This window comes from Oncorhynchus tshawytscha, linkage group LG01 (genome assembly GCF_018296145.1).
Source record: "Oncorhynchus tshawytscha isolate Ot180627B linkage group LG01, Otsh_v2.0, whole genome shotgun sequence".
NCBI classification, from domain to species: domain Eukaryota; kingdom Metazoa; phylum Chordata; class Actinopteri; order Salmoniformes; family Salmonidae; genus Oncorhynchus; species Oncorhynchus tshawytscha.
The window spans coordinates 20,135,029-20,152,365 of record NC_056429.1 but is presented as its reverse complement, the minus strand read 5'-3'; the positions used below and the strand labels follow the sequence as shown (position 1 = coordinate 20,152,365).

The 17,337-nt window shown below is 39.5% G+C and overlaps 2 protein-coding genes and 1 long non-coding RNA gene across 7 annotated transcripts in view; 2 read left to right on the top strand and 1 right to left on the bottom strand.

The window, feature by feature from the left end:
• The first annotated feature begins 669 nt into the window (after nucleotides 1-669).
• Nucleotides 670-5,856, top strand: LOC112219684. Of its 4 annotated transcripts, none has more exons than XM_024382323.2 (5): nucleotides 670-1,016; nucleotides 2,019-2,402; nucleotides 2,566-2,604; nucleotides 4,322-4,465; nucleotides 5,050-5,856. In XM_024382323.2, exons 1-5 carry the CDS (start codon nucleotides 974-976, stop codon nucleotides 5,334-5,336), a joined length of 897 nt encoding a protein of 298 aa, XP_024238091.1. In that variant the 5' UTR covers nucleotides 670-973; the 3' UTR covers nucleotides 5,337-5,856. The 4 variants fall into 4 exon arrangements, 3 of the variants coding, with proteins under 3 accessions (XP_024238091.1, XP_042163721.1, XP_024237246.1); XM_042307787.1 differs by having other exon boundaries at nucleotides 674-1,016; nucleotides 2,019-2,321; nucleotides 4,996-5,853; XR_002948955.2 differs by having other exon boundaries at nucleotides 675-1,016; nucleotides 2,019-2,341; nucleotides 4,996-5,853.
• Nucleotides 5,857-6,340: 484 nt separating this feature from the next.
• On the bottom strand, nucleotides 6,341-7,770 carry LOC121841156. The gene is made up of 2 exons (XR_006080162.1): nucleotides 7,621-7,770; nucleotides 6,341-6,585 (listed from the first exon to the last, which is right to left on the bottom strand). It is a non-coding gene; the product is annotated as an uncharacterized LOC121841156 (long non-coding RNA).
• A 98-nt stretch (nucleotides 7,771-7,868) lies between these two features.
• The window catches only part of si:ch211-129c21.1 (semaphorin-4E), a 30,647-nt gene continuing 21,178 nt past the window's right edge, over nucleotides 7,869-17,337 (top strand). Inside the window, exons 1-2 of one of the 2 annotated variants that reach the window (XM_024406685.2) lie at nucleotides 7,886-7,994; nucleotides 14,093-14,296. The gene's annotated coding sequence lies outside the window, so the exon portion shown is untranslated. Of the gene's footprint in view, nucleotides 7,995-14,092; nucleotides 14,297-17,337 lie in introns of both variants that reach the window. The other variant, XM_024406556.2, reaches the window with a different exon arrangement.

The window sequence follows — 17,337 nt, the reverse complement described above, 5'->3', positions numbered from 1 at the left end:
TTGGATTTATGTTGAAAGTTAGGTGAAAAAAAGACGAAACTCCCTTGATGACTTTTTGCAAATCCAATCAGTTTTCCTTGTTGCTTCAACTTCATAACATTTAATTTTTGTTGTTGAAATGACATGGAAACAACGATGATTCAAACAATTTTTGAGCCACAGGAGTTTGGTTGCACCTTAATTCAGGAGGACGGGCTCGTGGTAAAGTCTGGAGTGGAATTATATCAAACACATGGTTTCTATGTGTTTGATGCCATTCCATTTGCTCCATTCCAGCCATTATTATGAGCAGTCCTCCCCTCAGCAGCCCCCACTGTTTTGCACAGTGAGCTGTATGTGGTTGACCCCTTTCTTCTTCCTACCACAAAAAGTAAAAGACAAAATATGTCTATCAATGTTAAGGTAGTATCACATTCTACACATTCTGGGTTAACTTTATGGTTGTCTATGTATACTACTTGCATTACTTAATTTTTCATGCTGCTATATAAACAACTTTCATCATAAACTTTAGAGCTTTGTATTGTTTTGCCACAGGAAGTCACACGGATATTCTCGGGAACGTTGACTGTAGTGACAAAGTGTGTTAACACATTTGGACCAAAACCCACAAGCTCTCGAAGCCCCTTCAATTTCTCTGAGCCACATTTGCAATTTGACCACACAGACTTACTCATTGAGAGGTGGCATATGCCCTTACACTACAGTGCACAAAGTACCAACCTCTGAGGACACCTGTGACTGCAGAACAACTTTTAGCACAGCAGAAGTTTTTATGTATGTAGTCTACCAGTCTGTGTGGTTATTTGTGCAGCCGCCACACCTCACCCCTTATGTCTGGTTTCAGAATACGGTAAATGTTATGCACCTCCTTCCACCCACAGATAGAGTCCTTCCTCATCTCACTCAGGAAGGTACTGTTGCTATGATGTGCAGGAAGACAGAGTGAGAAGCCAACTTTTGAGCCCATGAAATGGACATCTGGAACAAAGTGATCAACTTGCTGTTTCTTATAGGTAGGGTTACTACTTCTTGCTATACAACACATGCATGGTTAAACAATATAACCATGAAAACATTTGCATTTGCTTTTTGGAATTGCATTTTTCATAGCCCCTTGATTTTCATTGGGTTGTATACTGACTGACAAACTGCATGCACATGTCTGGTTGACCTCCTATTGTGACAATGCCTTCATAATAAAAGCAATACCATTACAATGTAGGTCTCGTGGAAGGGTAAATAAGAGGTCTTAACTGTATACTGACATATATGGTTTGCGCATTTGAGTGACAACATTGGACAAACAGGTCCCCAATAAAAGTACTGTACTGTACATGGGGTGAACAAAACATTAGGAACACCTGCTCTTTCCATGACATACACTGACCAGGTGAATCCAGGTGAAAGCTATGATCTCTTATTGATGTCACTTGTTAAATCCACTTCAATCAGTGTAGATGAAGGGGAGAAGATAGATTAAAGAAGGATATTTAAGCCTTAAGACATGGATTGTGCATGTGTGCCATTCAGAGGGTGAATGGGTAAGACATAATGTAATGTAAGTGCCTTTGAACGGGGTATGGTAGTAGATGCCAGGCACACCGGGTTGTGTGTGTCAAGAACTGCAACGCTGCTGAGTTTTTCACAGTTTCCCGAGTGTATCAAGAATGGTCCACCACCCAAAGGACATCCAGCCAACTTGACACAACTGTGGGAAGCACTGGAGTCAACATGGGCCAGCATCGGAATGCGGAATGCTTTCGATACCTTGTAGAAGCCATGCCCCGACGAATTGAGGCTGTTCTGAGGGCAAAAGGGGGTGCAACTCAATATAAGGAAGGTGTTCCTTGTGTTTTGTACACTGTGTATGTTCAGTTATTGCATGTGCAACATGATGCAATTATGGTTCTCCATTGTCTTACTCTGCTTTCCCCCTAGTCTGAATTCATTGAACTTCTCTTTGTTTCTAAAAAACAAAACAAATCGCTTGTGTTTTATATTACCCTCCCCCTTAGCACTCATGGCAACAGTGACGTCTGCTCTCAGCGCTGTGATCACGGAACCACCCCAAAGGACAGTGGAAGCTCCTCTTGGTTCCTCTCTGATCCTCATCTGCAGTTTTGAGCCCCAGACTAGTGCCTGGGTGAGGTGGTATTTCAACATAAACCAATCATGCAGTGATTCTAGTTCCAGTCAACTTTCCTCCCATAAGATATCGGTCAACAAGACTGTGGAGCAGAATGATGGAGGTCATGTCCTTCAGGAGTCTGGGAGAGCTTGGTCAAGACTGACTGTGAGAGATGTCCGGTACAATGACAGTGGGTGGTACTTCTGCCAGGTATTGGCAGATATCCCTTACCTTAGAAACAGTAACAGCAATGAAACTCAAGTTATTATTAGTAAGTACAAAATAAAATTTTCATCTGATACATCCTCCTCCCTTCAGCATATACATTTATGCACTGTGGTTATAATGGTAATATTTATCATACAACAGTAGCATCATTGGCAGCACTGCTAATATACAGTATATATTTTTAACTCGTGTTCTTTATAATGCAGCTGGCAAGACGACAGAAAGTACCCCTCCATTGATGACAGGTAAATCCTCAAACTTCAACCATAGACATTCTCTACATTTTAGACATTTAGCAGATGCTCTTATTCAGAGCAAATTACAGGAGCAATTAGAGTTAAGTGTAGAATAATAGTGAAGACATCAAAACTAATGAAATAACACATATGGGATCATGTAGTAACCAAAAAAGTGTTAAACAAATCAAAATATGTTTTAGATTCTTCAACATAGCCACCCCCTTTGCCTTGATGACAGCTTTGCACACTCTTGGCATTCCCTCAACCAGCTTCACCTGGAATGCTTTCCCAACAGTCTTGAAGGAGTTCCTATATATGCTGAGCACTTGTTTGCTGCTTTTCCTTCACTCTGCCGTCCAACTCATCCCAAACCATCTCAATTGGGTTGAGGTCGGGTGATTGTGGAGGCCAGGTCATCTGATGCAGCACTTCATCACTCTCCTTCTTGGTCAAATAGCCCTTACACAGCCTGGACGTGTGTTGGGTCATTGTCCTGTTGAAAAACAAATTATAGTCCCACTAAGCGCAAACCAGATGGGATGGCATATCGCTGCAGAATGCTGTGGTAGCCATGCTGGTTAAGTGTGCCTTGAATTCTAAATACATTACTGACAGTGTCATCAGCAAAGCACTATCTCATCTCCTCCTCCATGCTTCACGGTGGGAACCACACATGTGGATATCATCCATTCACCTACTCTGCGTCTCACAAAGACACGGAGGTTGGAACCAAAAATCTCAAATTTTGACTCATCACATCAATAGACAGATTTCCTCTGGTCTAATGCCTGTTGCTAGTGTTTCTTGGCCCAAGCAAGTCTCTTCTTCTTATTGGTGTCCTTTATTAATGGTTTCTTTGCAGTAATTCGACCATGAAGGCCTGATTCACGCAGTCTCCTCTGAAGAGTTGATGTTGAGATGTGCCTGTTACTTGAACTGTGAAGCATTTATTTGGGCTGCAATTTCTGAGGTGCAGTTAACTCTAACGAATGTATCCTTTGCAGCAGAGGTAACTCTGGGTCTTCCGTTCCTGTGGTGGTCCTCATGAGAGCCAGTTTCATCATAGCGCTTGGTGGTTTTTGCAACTGCACTTGAAGAAACTTTCAAAGTTCTTGAAATGTTTCATATTGACTGACCTTCATGTCTTAAAGTAATGATGGACTGTCGTTTTCCTTTGCTTATTTGAGCTGTTCTTGTCATAATATGGACTGGGTCTTTTACCAAATAAGGCTATCATCTGCATACCACCCCTACCTTGTCACAACACAACTGATTGGCTCAAACGCATTAAGAAGGAAAGAAATTCCATTAACTTTTAACAAGGCACACCTGTTAATTGTAAAGCGTTCCACGTGACTATCTCATGAAGCTGGTTGAGAGAATGCCAAGAGTGTGCAAAGCTGTCATCAAGGCAAAGAGTGGCTACTTTGAACACTTGTTTGGTTACTACATGATTCCATGTGTGTAATTTTATAGTTTTGATGTCTTTACTATTATTTTACAATTTAGAAAATAGTAAAAATATCCAAACTTTTGACTGGTAGTGCATATATGTTTGTCCGCGTGTACAGTACGTGTGTGCCTGCATGCATGTGTGGTTGTATCAATATTTTTCAAAATGACAATGTTGATTTCCATACATTTTACAACTGTTTACAAAATAAATAAAAGTGTCTCTTTGAAGAAATCAATGACATTTTCCCCTTGATCTCCCTCCAACCAGTAACTCGGTCTACCCACTCCAATGAGGGTTTGCTTCTAGGCTGGAAGCTGTGGGTAGCAGTGGGAGCAGCAAGTGCCATACTGGTTTCACTGCTAGTGGTCATCTGGATCTTACTACAACGAAGGAGAAGCATAATACAAAGAGGTACAAAGATGTTTGTGCTATAAAAATGTATTTAGCCAGTAGTATACATACTTTTAACTGTATTAATCTTAAACCAGATCTTGTGACATTCTATGGCAGAGAAGAGCAGTTTGTAGAGGTAGAGGACGATCAAAGCATATGAAACAGACCAAAGAAAATGAAAGAAAGCTCTGTAATAAAGATAAATAGCATAGCGCTGAGAGAGTGAGAAAGCAGTGAAAAAAACCCAGCAATCCCTGTGCACTCATTTATAGAGCAGCTCGTATGCTGAAAGACAGGACTGCCTGTCTCACGGTCCTAAGAGTGTGCTGAATGAGAGAACAGGTGATATGTGGTTAACAGCTCAGAAAATGACATGTGGCGGTGTACATCAGATTCCATGTGGTTACAGCCTCTTTCTTTGCAGCTTCTCGTCTGTGCCTTGTCCTTTCTGCCCAGTGTACGACCTTCTTGGGAGTTCAGGCTGATGTAATTGTTTCTGTGACAATTACTGTGGAGTAAATTGTTTAGTTTTTCTTGTGTGTTTCTAGAGAATCCTATCTATACCAATATGCCTGCAATAAAACAACCCTCTCCGCGTCCAGGACTACAGATGGACAAACAGAAGATTTCTCCCACTTTAAAATATATCAGGACCCCAACTCCAGCCAGAACCCACGACAACAAACACATCAGGATCCCAATTCCACACAGGGCAAATGACGACAAACACCTCACCGAGATCTCAACTCCACCCAGGGCCCTTAACAACAAACCCCTCACCGAGACCCCGAATCCACCTAGAGCCCATGATGGCAAACATCTTCCAACTCCTGCCAGGGCACATGACCTCAGGACCCCAACTCCATCCAGGGCCCATGACAGCAAATAAAGCTTAAAACCTTGACTTTTTATGATTCATATTTCCTATCCTGAATCTTTCAACAAATCAAACTCTCAGCAAGTAATTTAATCCTGTAAGTGTAGTGCAACTCTGTCCTATCTTACAGAGCTATCACTTCAGTATTGTTTTTGGTTGCTGTTAATTAATTTTCCAGCAGATGGCATGCTATGTCAGCCTACTAAATTAGGATAAATTATCATTGTCTAAATATTATTCTCAGGGTCATTTAAAAAGTTACCCCAGTTCAGTAAAGCATCATTTAGTAATAAGGAAAATAAGTGCTATTTTCTGGAAGGTAATTTGTATAGGTAGCCTTTGTAAAAAAGACTTTGAGCAACACATATTGGGCTTGAAACACATATCTATAGCTGTTTATAGTGCATTCATAAAATTCCATATTTCAATCTTTTCTTGTAATGGTAGCGCAAAAATTGTGAACCAATAAAGTATGTGACTGGCAATTGTGCTATAAATTTACACAAAATCGGATACATACATCAAGTTCATTTTATACAATGTCTTTAAAATGATAGTCTACCAGACAACCAGTTCAAATGTTATAATCCCAATTATAAACTGGGTGGTTCGAGCCCTGAATGCTAATTGGCTGAAAGTCGTAGTATATCAGACCGTATACCATGGGTATGACAAAAATGTATTTTTATGCTCTAATTATGTTGGTAACGAGTTTATAATAGCAATAGGCACCTCGGGGGTTTGTGTTATTGGCCAATATACCACGACTAATAGCTGTGTCCAGGCACTCCACGTTGCGTTGTGTATAAGAACAGCCCTTAGCCGTGGTATATTGGCCAAATATCACACCCACTCAGACCTTATTACTTAAATAACAGTGCCAACATTTTCAGTCAAATGAACATTAAAGATTAGTGGAATCTGAGTGGGTAGCTGGACAGGTAGGATGACTGACAGTGAAGGTGAACAGGTGGTCACAGGTCAGGTGACAGGAAAGGATGAGACTGAGGCAGGAATTAAATTTAACCATAAAAATGTATATTTACTGGGTAGTCTGTGGTGGATTCATGGACGCAGAGACCGTCTGGATTAGACGGAGCTAAGGAAGAGAAAGCAACCAGATCGGGTGATGGCGATTTCCTCCTTTTATGAAGTTGAGATCTGTCGGCCATTTCCACCTGACCTAATTAAAGCACCCCTGGCCCAGCTGAGCAAGTGGCCATGAATTAAAGGATTCTTCCATCAACTCCATGGGCCTTCTCTACAGAACAAATAAAATGTATCTGTCAATCAATGTTCAACATTCAAAAATAGAAAAGCACATTGAATTAGAAATTAGAATACTAGAATGTTCATGACATTTTTAATGATGGGATAAAATATTTATGATGGAATAAAGGTCAGCCATTTTGGTCAGGGAGTTGGTCAACCATGGTTTGCCAGTGCTGTGATAAGATAGTGTAAAATAATGAATTTGAAGAAAGTATCTGCAGTGTATGTTTGGTAGATAGAATAATTCCTCTGAAACTGGCTGGCTATAAATAAATTTCTCTTATTAACTGCCAATATGTCAACATTCGAGTCAAACAATTCAGTCAATCCACAATTCAGTCAATCCATTCAGACTGGCTGAAATCAGTTAATGATAGGATTTAGCTACACAAGTTGTAAATGCAACAGGTTCTGATATTGTATCATACAATAACACTTACAGCTTTCCAAGATAATGAATGTCTACATTTGTGTTATCTGTTTACATATATATTAGAGGCTATTTATATAGAAAATAAGTATACAACCCATATGACAATATTTTAGGTTCACACTAATTCAAATTAGACTGGTTTGGTTGTCTCCCTCAACAATATAGCTGCCATTTTCACACCATTCTGGAGGCTCTGACTAGAGGGAATATAACTACAGTGACTTTTTCGTAGCAGGTTAGAATAATTAACGTGGGAGGTTACGATACTTAGGTTAAGGTCAAGAAAAGGGTTAGGGGTAGGGCAGAGAGGAAGTGTCGAAGCAAGAGGGGTAACTAGGCCCAAAATCTGTCTTCTCCAGCAGGTGGCTTTTTTTCTGCTCACCAAGCGATGAGTTTTTGTATTGAGGTCAATGAGAGAGTGTCGACATTGGTAAACAAAACAGATAGATACGTGTTAAGAGTGTACTGATACAATTAGGACACTTGACATTCCGGCAACTTTGAGATAAAACACTTTAAATCGGAAATGTGCCTGTTGTTCACATGCATATCTGCCCTCTCTTTGGCTAGAATGGTCACACCTGATCTTACCTCCTCCCGACTGCCTTCCATTATTGAAAACATTTATTTTCATTGTTAAAGCGGCCACTTGCGTGGTCAATATAAAGTATAATCGCTGCGACGAAAAGTCTACCAGTCATGGCCGTATTCCCTCAAATCACAATCCATTCTGGAATTTTTGAGGGTTTAATTAATTCTAGTAATTTAATAGGATCTCTATGGTCACGTGTTACTCAGCCAGTCGCAGCAGCCAGGTACTTGGTGGAGCCAGTTTGCATGGATTATCGCGCTCACTAGCCAGTACACGTAACAGGTAGAGCCGTAAAATCATATGGAATCAAATCAAATATACTTTGGATACATTTCTAACGGTGTAGACTAAAAAGAAATACCACTACAGCCAGGTAAGTAGTGTATTGGTATTTCAACTTGCGCAAGGAGCATTCACTGTTGAGTTGTTCTTCATGGGTGAGGTCAGTCATAAACAAGTGAAGCCCGCTAGTAAACTAACTAGCCAGCCACCTTTAGTAGCAGGTAGGGTGGTGGGACAAGACTACATTCGGCATGCACTCTTTGTAGTGAACACCTTTGATTAGTTTTAAGGTGTAGTGTTAGTCATAAATACATCCTCGATATTAGCCCTATTAAAGTAAATAGTTATCGCAAGTTATTTTGATAACTCACCTTTTGCCCACCAGTAATTCATTTCCGTTATTTATCAGAATCAGAAATGTTCTATGTTACAGGTCTCATGACTCGTATTAATTAACACACCCAGAGTTCCCCCAGAAAGTATTCACACCCCTTGACTTTTTACACATTTTGTTGTGTTGAGTTTAAAATTGATTAAATTGAGATTTTGTGTTACTGGCTTACAAAAAATGTCTATAATGTCAGTGAAATTATGTTTTTAAAAGTGTTAAGCTGAAACCCTTTGGTATGGCAAGCCTAAAAAATTTCAGGAGCATACATGTGCTTAACAAGTAACATAAGTTGCATGGAGTCACTCTGTGCAAAACCGTAACAGGTTAACATGATTGTTGAATGACTACCTCATGTCTGTATCCCACACATACAATTATCTGTATGGTTCCTCAGTCAAGCAGTGGATTTGAAACACAGATACAACCACAAAGACCAGAGATGTTTTCGACTGCCTCGAAAAGAAAGGCACCTTTTTTATTTTATTTGGGGTTAAAAAAATAAAAGCAAAAAAACATAAGCAGACATTGAGTATCTCTTTGAGCATGGCGAAGTTATTAACTACACGTTGAATGGCGTATCAGTACACCCAGTCATTACAAAGATACAGGTGTCCTTCCTAACTCAGTTGCCAGAGAGGAAGGAAACTGCTCAGGGATTTCACCATTAGGCCAATAGTGACTTTAAAACAGTTATACAGTTTAATGGCTGTGATAGGGGAACACTGAGGATGTATCAACAACATTGCAATTACTCCACAATACTAACATAAATTACAGAGTGAAAAAAAGGAAGCCTGTACAGAATAAAAGTATTAAAAAACACGCATCTTGTTTGCAATAAGGTACTAAAGTAAAACTGCAACGAAATTAACTTAACGTTTCAAGACAAAGTTCATGTTTGGGGCAAACATCCTTGAATACCACTTAATATTTTAAAGTGTGGTGGCTGCATCATGTTATGGGTATGCTTGTCATCGGCAAGGACTAGGAAGTTTTTATTTATTCATAAAAAGAAACCGAATGGAGCTAAGCATGGACAAAATCCTAAAGGAAAACCTGGTTGTCTGCTTTCCAACAGACACTGGGAGACAAATTCACCTTTCAGCAGGTTAGTAACCTAAACCACAAGGCCAAATATACACTGGAGTTTCATACCAAGATGACATTGAATGTCACTGAGTTGCCGAGTTACAGTTTTGACTTAAATTGGCTTGGAAATCTATGGCAAGGCTTAAATGGCTGTCAAGCGATAATCAATCGCCAACTTGACAGAGCTTGAAGAAATTAAAAAGAATAATGTGCAAATATTGTACAATCCAGGTGTGCAAAGCTCTTGGAGACCCAGAAAGACTCAGCTGTAATCACTGCCAAAGGTGATTCTAACATGAATTGACTCAGGGTTGTGAATACTTATTTAAATGAGATGTTTCTGTATTTCATTTTCAATAAATTAGCAAACATTTCTAAAAACAGATTTTCACTTTGTCATTATGGGGTATTGTGTGTGTGCAGATGGGTGGGGGAATATATATTTAATCCATTTTGAATTTAGGTTGTAACACAACAAAATGTGGAATAAGTCCAGGGGTATGAATACTTTCTGAAGGCACTGTACTATAGACATAGTCCAGGTGTATGGTTGAATGAGCAGGTGAATCACAGTCAAGTCAGAAACATTGACCAGATATCCTAAAGGTAATCATACAAAGGCTCTGAACTGTAAGATGAGTGCTTTCACTCATAGATGGAACCTCTTTTTGACTATTCTCCCAAAGATGTCAACACAGACTGACTTTAAAAAGCTGAACAATAGGCTATATTTAACATTTATTCAAAGATGTTATGCTTTGTGATGGGGAATTGGGTTCCCAATGTGCATGTTGTGTATTGACACACAGCTGTTGTGGTAACATGATGTCAAATCCCAGTGCAATTGGTACATGTCAACTCTAGGTCTAGTGCTTTTATGAGCCTCGGAATTGGATAAGGACGTGCTAAGTTGTGTCCCAGATGTCTGTCTTTACTTGCAGCCTGTGAGAAAGACCCGATCATGTAACAGAGCCATATGAGTGAGAGGTGCTTTGGCATGCAGCCGGGAGAAGGGAATTATAATTATTATATTCAGCCGAAGGGCACAACGGCCACTAGCCACAAAAGGCATGGATTTTTTTTTAGGGGGCATTATGGCCGCCACACAAAGAATGCAGCCAGGAAATTTGAGTCATTATCAAGTGCTTGCCAAATTGTGAACGAGAGACTTAAGTGTGTACAGCCTGCGCAAAAAAACAAAGCAGAGTTCATGCCTTTCATGTGGTTAAAACTTCTTATGGCTGAGATCCCGCTAACAGGATCGATATGACAACAGCCAGTGAAAGTGCAGGGTGCCAAATTCAAACAGAAATCTCATAATTAAAATTCCTCAAATATACAAGAATTTTACACCATTTTAAAGATACACTTCTTGTTAATCCCACCACAGTGTCCGATTTCAAATAGGCTTTACGGCGAAAGCACCACAAACGATTGTTAGGTGAGTGCCTATTCACAGAAAAACACAGTCATTTTCCCAGCCAAAGAGAGGAGTCACAAAAAGCAGAAATAGAGAAATTAATCACTAACCTTTGATCTTCATCAGATGACACTCATAAGACTTTATGTTACATGTATTGTGTATGTTTTGTTTGATAAAGTTCATATTTATATTAAAAAATCACAGTATACATTGGTGCGTTATGTTCAGTAGTTCCAAAAACATGTTATACATGGAACTTTAGGTAAACTTCTCCTTAATGCAACCCCTGCATCAAATTTCAAAAAAGCTTTACCGAAAAAGCAAACCATGCTATAATCTGAGTACTGTGCTCAGAGACAAAAACAAGCCAAACAGATATCAGCCATGTTGTGCAGTCAACAGAAGTCAGAAATAGCATTATAAATATTCACTTACCTTTGATGATCATCTGAATGCACTCCCTGGAATCCCAGTTCCGCAATAAATGTTTGATTTTGTTCGATAAATTATGAACTTTATGTCCAAATACCTCCTTTTTGTTAGTGCGTTTGGTAAACAAATCCAAACTCATGACACGCGTGCAAGTCCAGCGGAAAATATGGACAAAAAGTCAAAAAAGTTATATTACAGGTCGTAGAAACATGTCAAACGAAGTATAGAATCAATCTTTAGGATGTTTTTAAGTTCTTGGTGACAGGGGGCAGTATTTTCACGTCCGGATGAAATGCATGCCCAACTTCAACTGCTTGCTACTCATCCCCAGAAGATAAGAAATGCATATTATTAGTAGATTTGGATAGAAAACACTCTGAAGTGTCTAAAACTGTTTGAATCATGTCTGTGAGTATAACAGAACTTATGTAGCAGGCAAAACCCAGAGGACAAACCATTCAGATTTTTTTTTTTTAAGTCACTCTCATTTCACAAATAATTTCAAAAAACCTTAAAGTTGTATTACAAAAGTAGTTTGAAATGTTTTGGCAAAGTTTACAGGTAACTTTTGAGATATTTTGTAGTCACGTTGCGCAAGTTGGAACCGGTGTTTTTCTGGATCAAACGTGCCAAATAAATGGACATTTTGGATATATATTAACGGAATTAAAAAGGACCATTTGTGATGTTTATGGAACATATTGGAGTGCCAACAAAAGAAGCTCGTCAAAGGTAAGGCATGAATTATATTTTTATTTCTGCGTTTTGTGTCGCGCCTGCAGAGTTGAAATATGCTTTTCTCTCTTTGTTTACAGAGGTGCTATCCTCAGATAATAGCATTGTTTGCTTTCACCGAAAAGCCTTTTTGAAATCTGACATGTTGGCTGGATTCACAACAAGTGTAGCTTTAATTTGCTTTAATTATAGTAATTTATTTGTATTTGGCGCTCTGCATTTTCCCTGGCTTTTGGCCAGGGAGGTTAACATAAATCTTCAATAATGTTCCAACCGGAGAATTCCTTTGTATGTAGAAATGCAATGGAACAGAGCTAACTATCACGTGAGCGTGTGAGACTGAGCCTGTGGCTCTCTGCCAGACCTCTGACTCAGTCCCCTCTCAATCACCCCCACTTAACAGTAAAAGCATCAAACAAGGTTCTAAAGACTGTTGACATCTAGTTGAATCCTTAGAAGTGCAATATGACCAATATCCCACTGTATTTTCAATGGTAATGAGTTGAAAACCTACAAACCTCAGATTTCCCACTTCCTGGTTGGATTTTTTTCTCAGGTTTTTGCCTGCCATATGAGTTCTGTTATACTCAGACATCATTCAAACAGTGTTTTCTATCTAAATATACTAATAATATGCATATCTTAGCTTCTGGGACTGAGTAGCAGGCAGTTTACTCTGGGCACCTTATTCATCCAAGCTACTCAATACTGCCCCCAGCCATAAGAAGTTTTAAGTATCCCCATTAGCTGCTGCCAAGGAAGCAGATACTCTTCCTGGGGTTAAGCCAGTTTATATACAATTTAAAATAATACATGACATTACATCTCATAACACTTTTCACCACACATTGTGTTCCCTCAGGATACTACTCTACTACCACATATCTACAACACAAAAGCCATGTGTGTATAGTGTGTGTGTGTGTCTCTTCAGTCCCTACTGTTCCATAAGGTGTATTTCTATCTGTTTCTTAAATGTGATTTTAATGCTTGCATGAGTTACTTGATGTGGAATAGAATTCCATATAGTCATGGTGATATATAGTACTGTGTGCCTCCCATTGTCTGTTCTGGACTTGGACTGTGAAGAGACATCTGGTGGCATGTCTTGTGGGGTATGCATGGGTGTCCGAGCTGTTTGCTTGTAGTTTTAAACAGACAGCTCAGTGCATGGAACGTTTCAATACTTCTCACAAAAACAAGTAGTGATGAAGTCAATCTCTCCTCCACTTTGAGCCATGAGAGATTTACATGCATATTATTGTTAGCTCGCCATGTGCATTTAAGGGCCAGTCGTGCTGCCCTGTTCTGAGCCAATTGTAGTTTTCGGAGGTCCCTCTTTGTGGCACCTGACCACACGACTGAACAGTAGTCCAGGTGCAAAACTAGAGCCTGTAGGACCTGCATTGTTGATAGTGTTGTTAAAGGCAAAGCAGTGCTTTATTATGGACAGACTTCACATTTTAGATGTTATATCAACATGTTTTGACCATGACAGTGTCATGACGTTGGCCTGTGGGTATTATGACCCCCCCCCCCATAAATAACTTTCTCCCTTTCCTCACTTGACTCTACTGATTGTTAAACATAGAGAGTCAGGGAGCATCAAAAGGTGGGGGAGATGAACCATATTTAGGTAATCCAACCAGTTGAAAATATGTGTTGGTACTTAATGAATATGATGTCAGTTCGGTTGTCATCTGAGACATTCTTATTAAAGATAGGATGACAAACTGTATCCTGGAAAGTCTACACATTATAGTTATCAGATACACATGGAATTTTTGTGCAATTTAAATGTTTAAATATGAAACTATTTGTGAAAAGATTAAATGAAATTTTAACTTCCAAATGAGAGAATTTGGTTTTCATAAGGGTAAAGCTCTGCTCACTCAGGGGCCCGCCCATGTGAAGAGACATTGGTTGTAAAACTATGAAACATGCCCTCTCTCCTACCACTATATAAAGCCCTTGACGAAAATGTAACCTCCGGTTCCGAGGACGTGAGGACGATGGTCCCACGTTAAAAGGACGAACATGTCAACTACAGATCTAAACACACCTCAGAGTGAGCTTTGGTTTGTGAATGGTATGAACTTTGAACTCTTACTCACTACAGAAGTGATACCTCCTAGCCATTTTGTTAGCAGCAGCCGCTGTAAACGTGGGCTAGGAAAGGACGGACGACGGATCCAGTCTAACACACAACGTCGATACTACAACGAGCCAGTTTACTACCAGAGACATTCTTCCGAGGACAGGAAGATCTCTGTTGGGCAACACGGCCAGCATCTAAGACCAACCTACCGAAGCGCAGCTCAGAGTAAATATTTATTGCATTTTCCTTTTCCAAATGTGCGGTAATTTAGATTGCATAAGATACTGTATTTACGATAGCATACCTTCTCCCTTTGTTCCTCAGGCTTCCCGCTCTTTCACTCAAACCCAACCCCCTTTCCTTTGTGTAACCAGCCGTCACATGTCGGCTCCGTCCACCAGGGACGTTTTCTGTATGACATCATTTGCATCATTTGTATATGTAATTCTGTGTGATTATTTAGTAAATAAATAATTAAACCAACGTTTGTATTGCTGATTCAACTTGTTAGCCAGGGTTCGTGAAGATTTCTGAAAGTTGTAAATTCTTGGTTGAGACTGAAATAAGGTGACGATTAATATTGACTGCTATTGATGTAAAATATTACTAGGTCTTTAAGAGTTTATTCGGAAGATAACAGCTCTATAAACATTCTTTCGTGGTGTCCCGACTTTCTAGTTAATTACAGTGACATGATTAGCTTAATCAGGTAATATTATTTACAGAGAAAGGATTTTATAGAATAGCATGTCATATCACTTAATCCGGCATAGCCAAAGACACGACAACAGTTTACAATCCAGGGTTAGTCCAAGCAGTTTAGTCACCTCAACTTGCTCAGTCTTCACATTTATTTATTACAATATTTAGTGAAGGTTTATTGAAGGATTTGTCCCAAATGCAATGCTTAGTTTGAAATATTTATGACTAACTTATTCCTTGCCACCCATTCAGAACCTAACTTCAGCTCTTTAAGGGTTGCAGTAATTTCATTCGCTGTAGTAGCTGACGTGTTGACTCATCCTCATGCATACACACTGGTTTTACGCATGGCCAGTGGCATGTCATTAGTAAAGATTGAAAAAAAAGTAAGAGGAAGCGGTGTAAGGCATTGCAGTGCTGAGGCACCACTACATCCTTGGGTTTGATCCCAGGCTGTGTCACAGATGGCCGTGATCGGGAGCCCCACGGTGTGGCGCACAATTAGCCCAGCTTCGTCCGGGTTAGGGGAGGGTCTGGCTCGGGAGATTTCCTTGGCTCATCGTGCTCTAGTGACACCTTGTGGCGGGCCGGGCGCCTGCAAGCTGATTTCGGTCATCAGTTGGATGGTGTTTCCTCTGACTCATTGGTGAGGTTGGCTTCCGGGGTTAAGCAACCAGTGTGTCAAGAAGCAGTGCGGCTTAGCAGGTCATGTTTTGGAGGATGCATGGCTCTCAATCTTCGCCTCCCGATTCTGTTGGAGAGTTGCAGCGATGAGACTACCGATTTAGATATTCCAAAATTGGGTAGAAAAAGGAGGTAAAAAATAAAAAGGGGACTTGTTAGCTGCTCTGTGGAATTCCTGATTTCTACCTGTATTATGTTGGAATGGCTACCATTTAAAGAACACACCCTCTGTGTTCTGTTAGACCGGTAACTCTTTATCCACAATATAGCAGGGGGTGTAAAGCCATAACACCATTTTTTTCCATCAGCAGACTATGATCGATAATATCAAAAGCCGCACTGAAGTCTAACAAAACATATCCCACAATCATTTTATCATAAATTTCTCTCAGCCAAGTGCTGTGCTTGTTGAATGTCCTTCCCTAGAAGCGTGCTGAAAGTCTGTTTTATCAATTTGTTTTCAGTAAAATGCTATATGGTCAACAACAACAAAAACTTTACTAAGGGTTGGTAACAGGCTGATTTTGGTTGACTATTTGAGCCAGTAAAGGGGGATTTACTATTCTTGGGGAGCGGAATTACTTTTGATCCCTCCTGGACTGAGGGAACACACTTTATAGTAAGCTTAGATTGAAGATATGGCAAATGGGAGTGGCAATATCATCTGCTGTTATCCTCAGTAATTTTCCATCCAGGTTATCAGACCCTGGTCGTTTGTCATTATTGATGGACAACCATTTTTTTCCACCTCTTCCACACTCCCTTTATGGTACAGTTGCTCTAAATGAGAATGTGTTCTCAGTCAACTTACCTGGTCAAATAAATAACATTTCAGAATTGCAATGTTTGTCTTTCATAATTTGATCAGTTATACTTGGATGTATAGTGTCAGCGTTTGCTAATATTGCCAAAGAAAAAAATCATTAAAGTAATTGGCAATGTCAGTGGGTTTTGTGATGAATGAGCCATCTGATTCAATGAGTGATGGAGCTGAGTTTATCTATTTGCCCAGAAATTTATTTAAGGTGTTCCAAAGGTTTTTACTATAATTCTTTTGTCTTTTATCTTTGTTTGATAGTGTACTTTCTTAATCTTTATATTCAGTTTAGTCACATGACTTCTCAATTTACAATACATTTGCCAATCGGTTCTGCAGCAAGACATATTTGCCATTTCTTTTTGCCTCATCCCTCTTAACCATAACATTTTTCAAGTCCCCATCAATCCATTGGGATTTACGTTTTTTGTTGTAATTTCCTTAATGGATGCATGCTTATTAGTAACTGGACACACTTATGAAATGGCTTATTCAAGTGAAGCGTTTGATTGCTCCTCATTACACACCACAGACCAAACATTTTTTACATCAACAACATAAGAATCACTACAAAACTTATTGTATGACCTCTTATACACTATATTATATGACCTCTTATACACTATATTAGTCTTTGGAACTTTGGTTTTCCTATGTATGGCTACTATATTGTGATCACTACATCCAATGGATTTGGATACTGCATTAAAGTTCATTTCTGCAGCATTAGTAAAGATGTGATCAATACATGTTGATGATTTCATTCCTGTGCTGTTTGTAACTACCCTGGTAGGTTGATTGATAACCTAAACCAGATTTCGGGCACTAGTTACACTTTGAAGCTTTTTCTTGAGTGGGCAGCTTGATGAAATCCAGAAAATATTGAAATCACCCAGAAAATATCTCTCTTGATGGCACATACATTATCAATAATTTCACACACATTATCCAGATACTGACTGTTAGCACTTGATGGTCAATAGCAGCTTCTCACAAGAATGGGCTTTAGGTGAGGCAGGTGAAGCTGTAGCCACATTACTTCAACTGTAGTTAACATGAGATC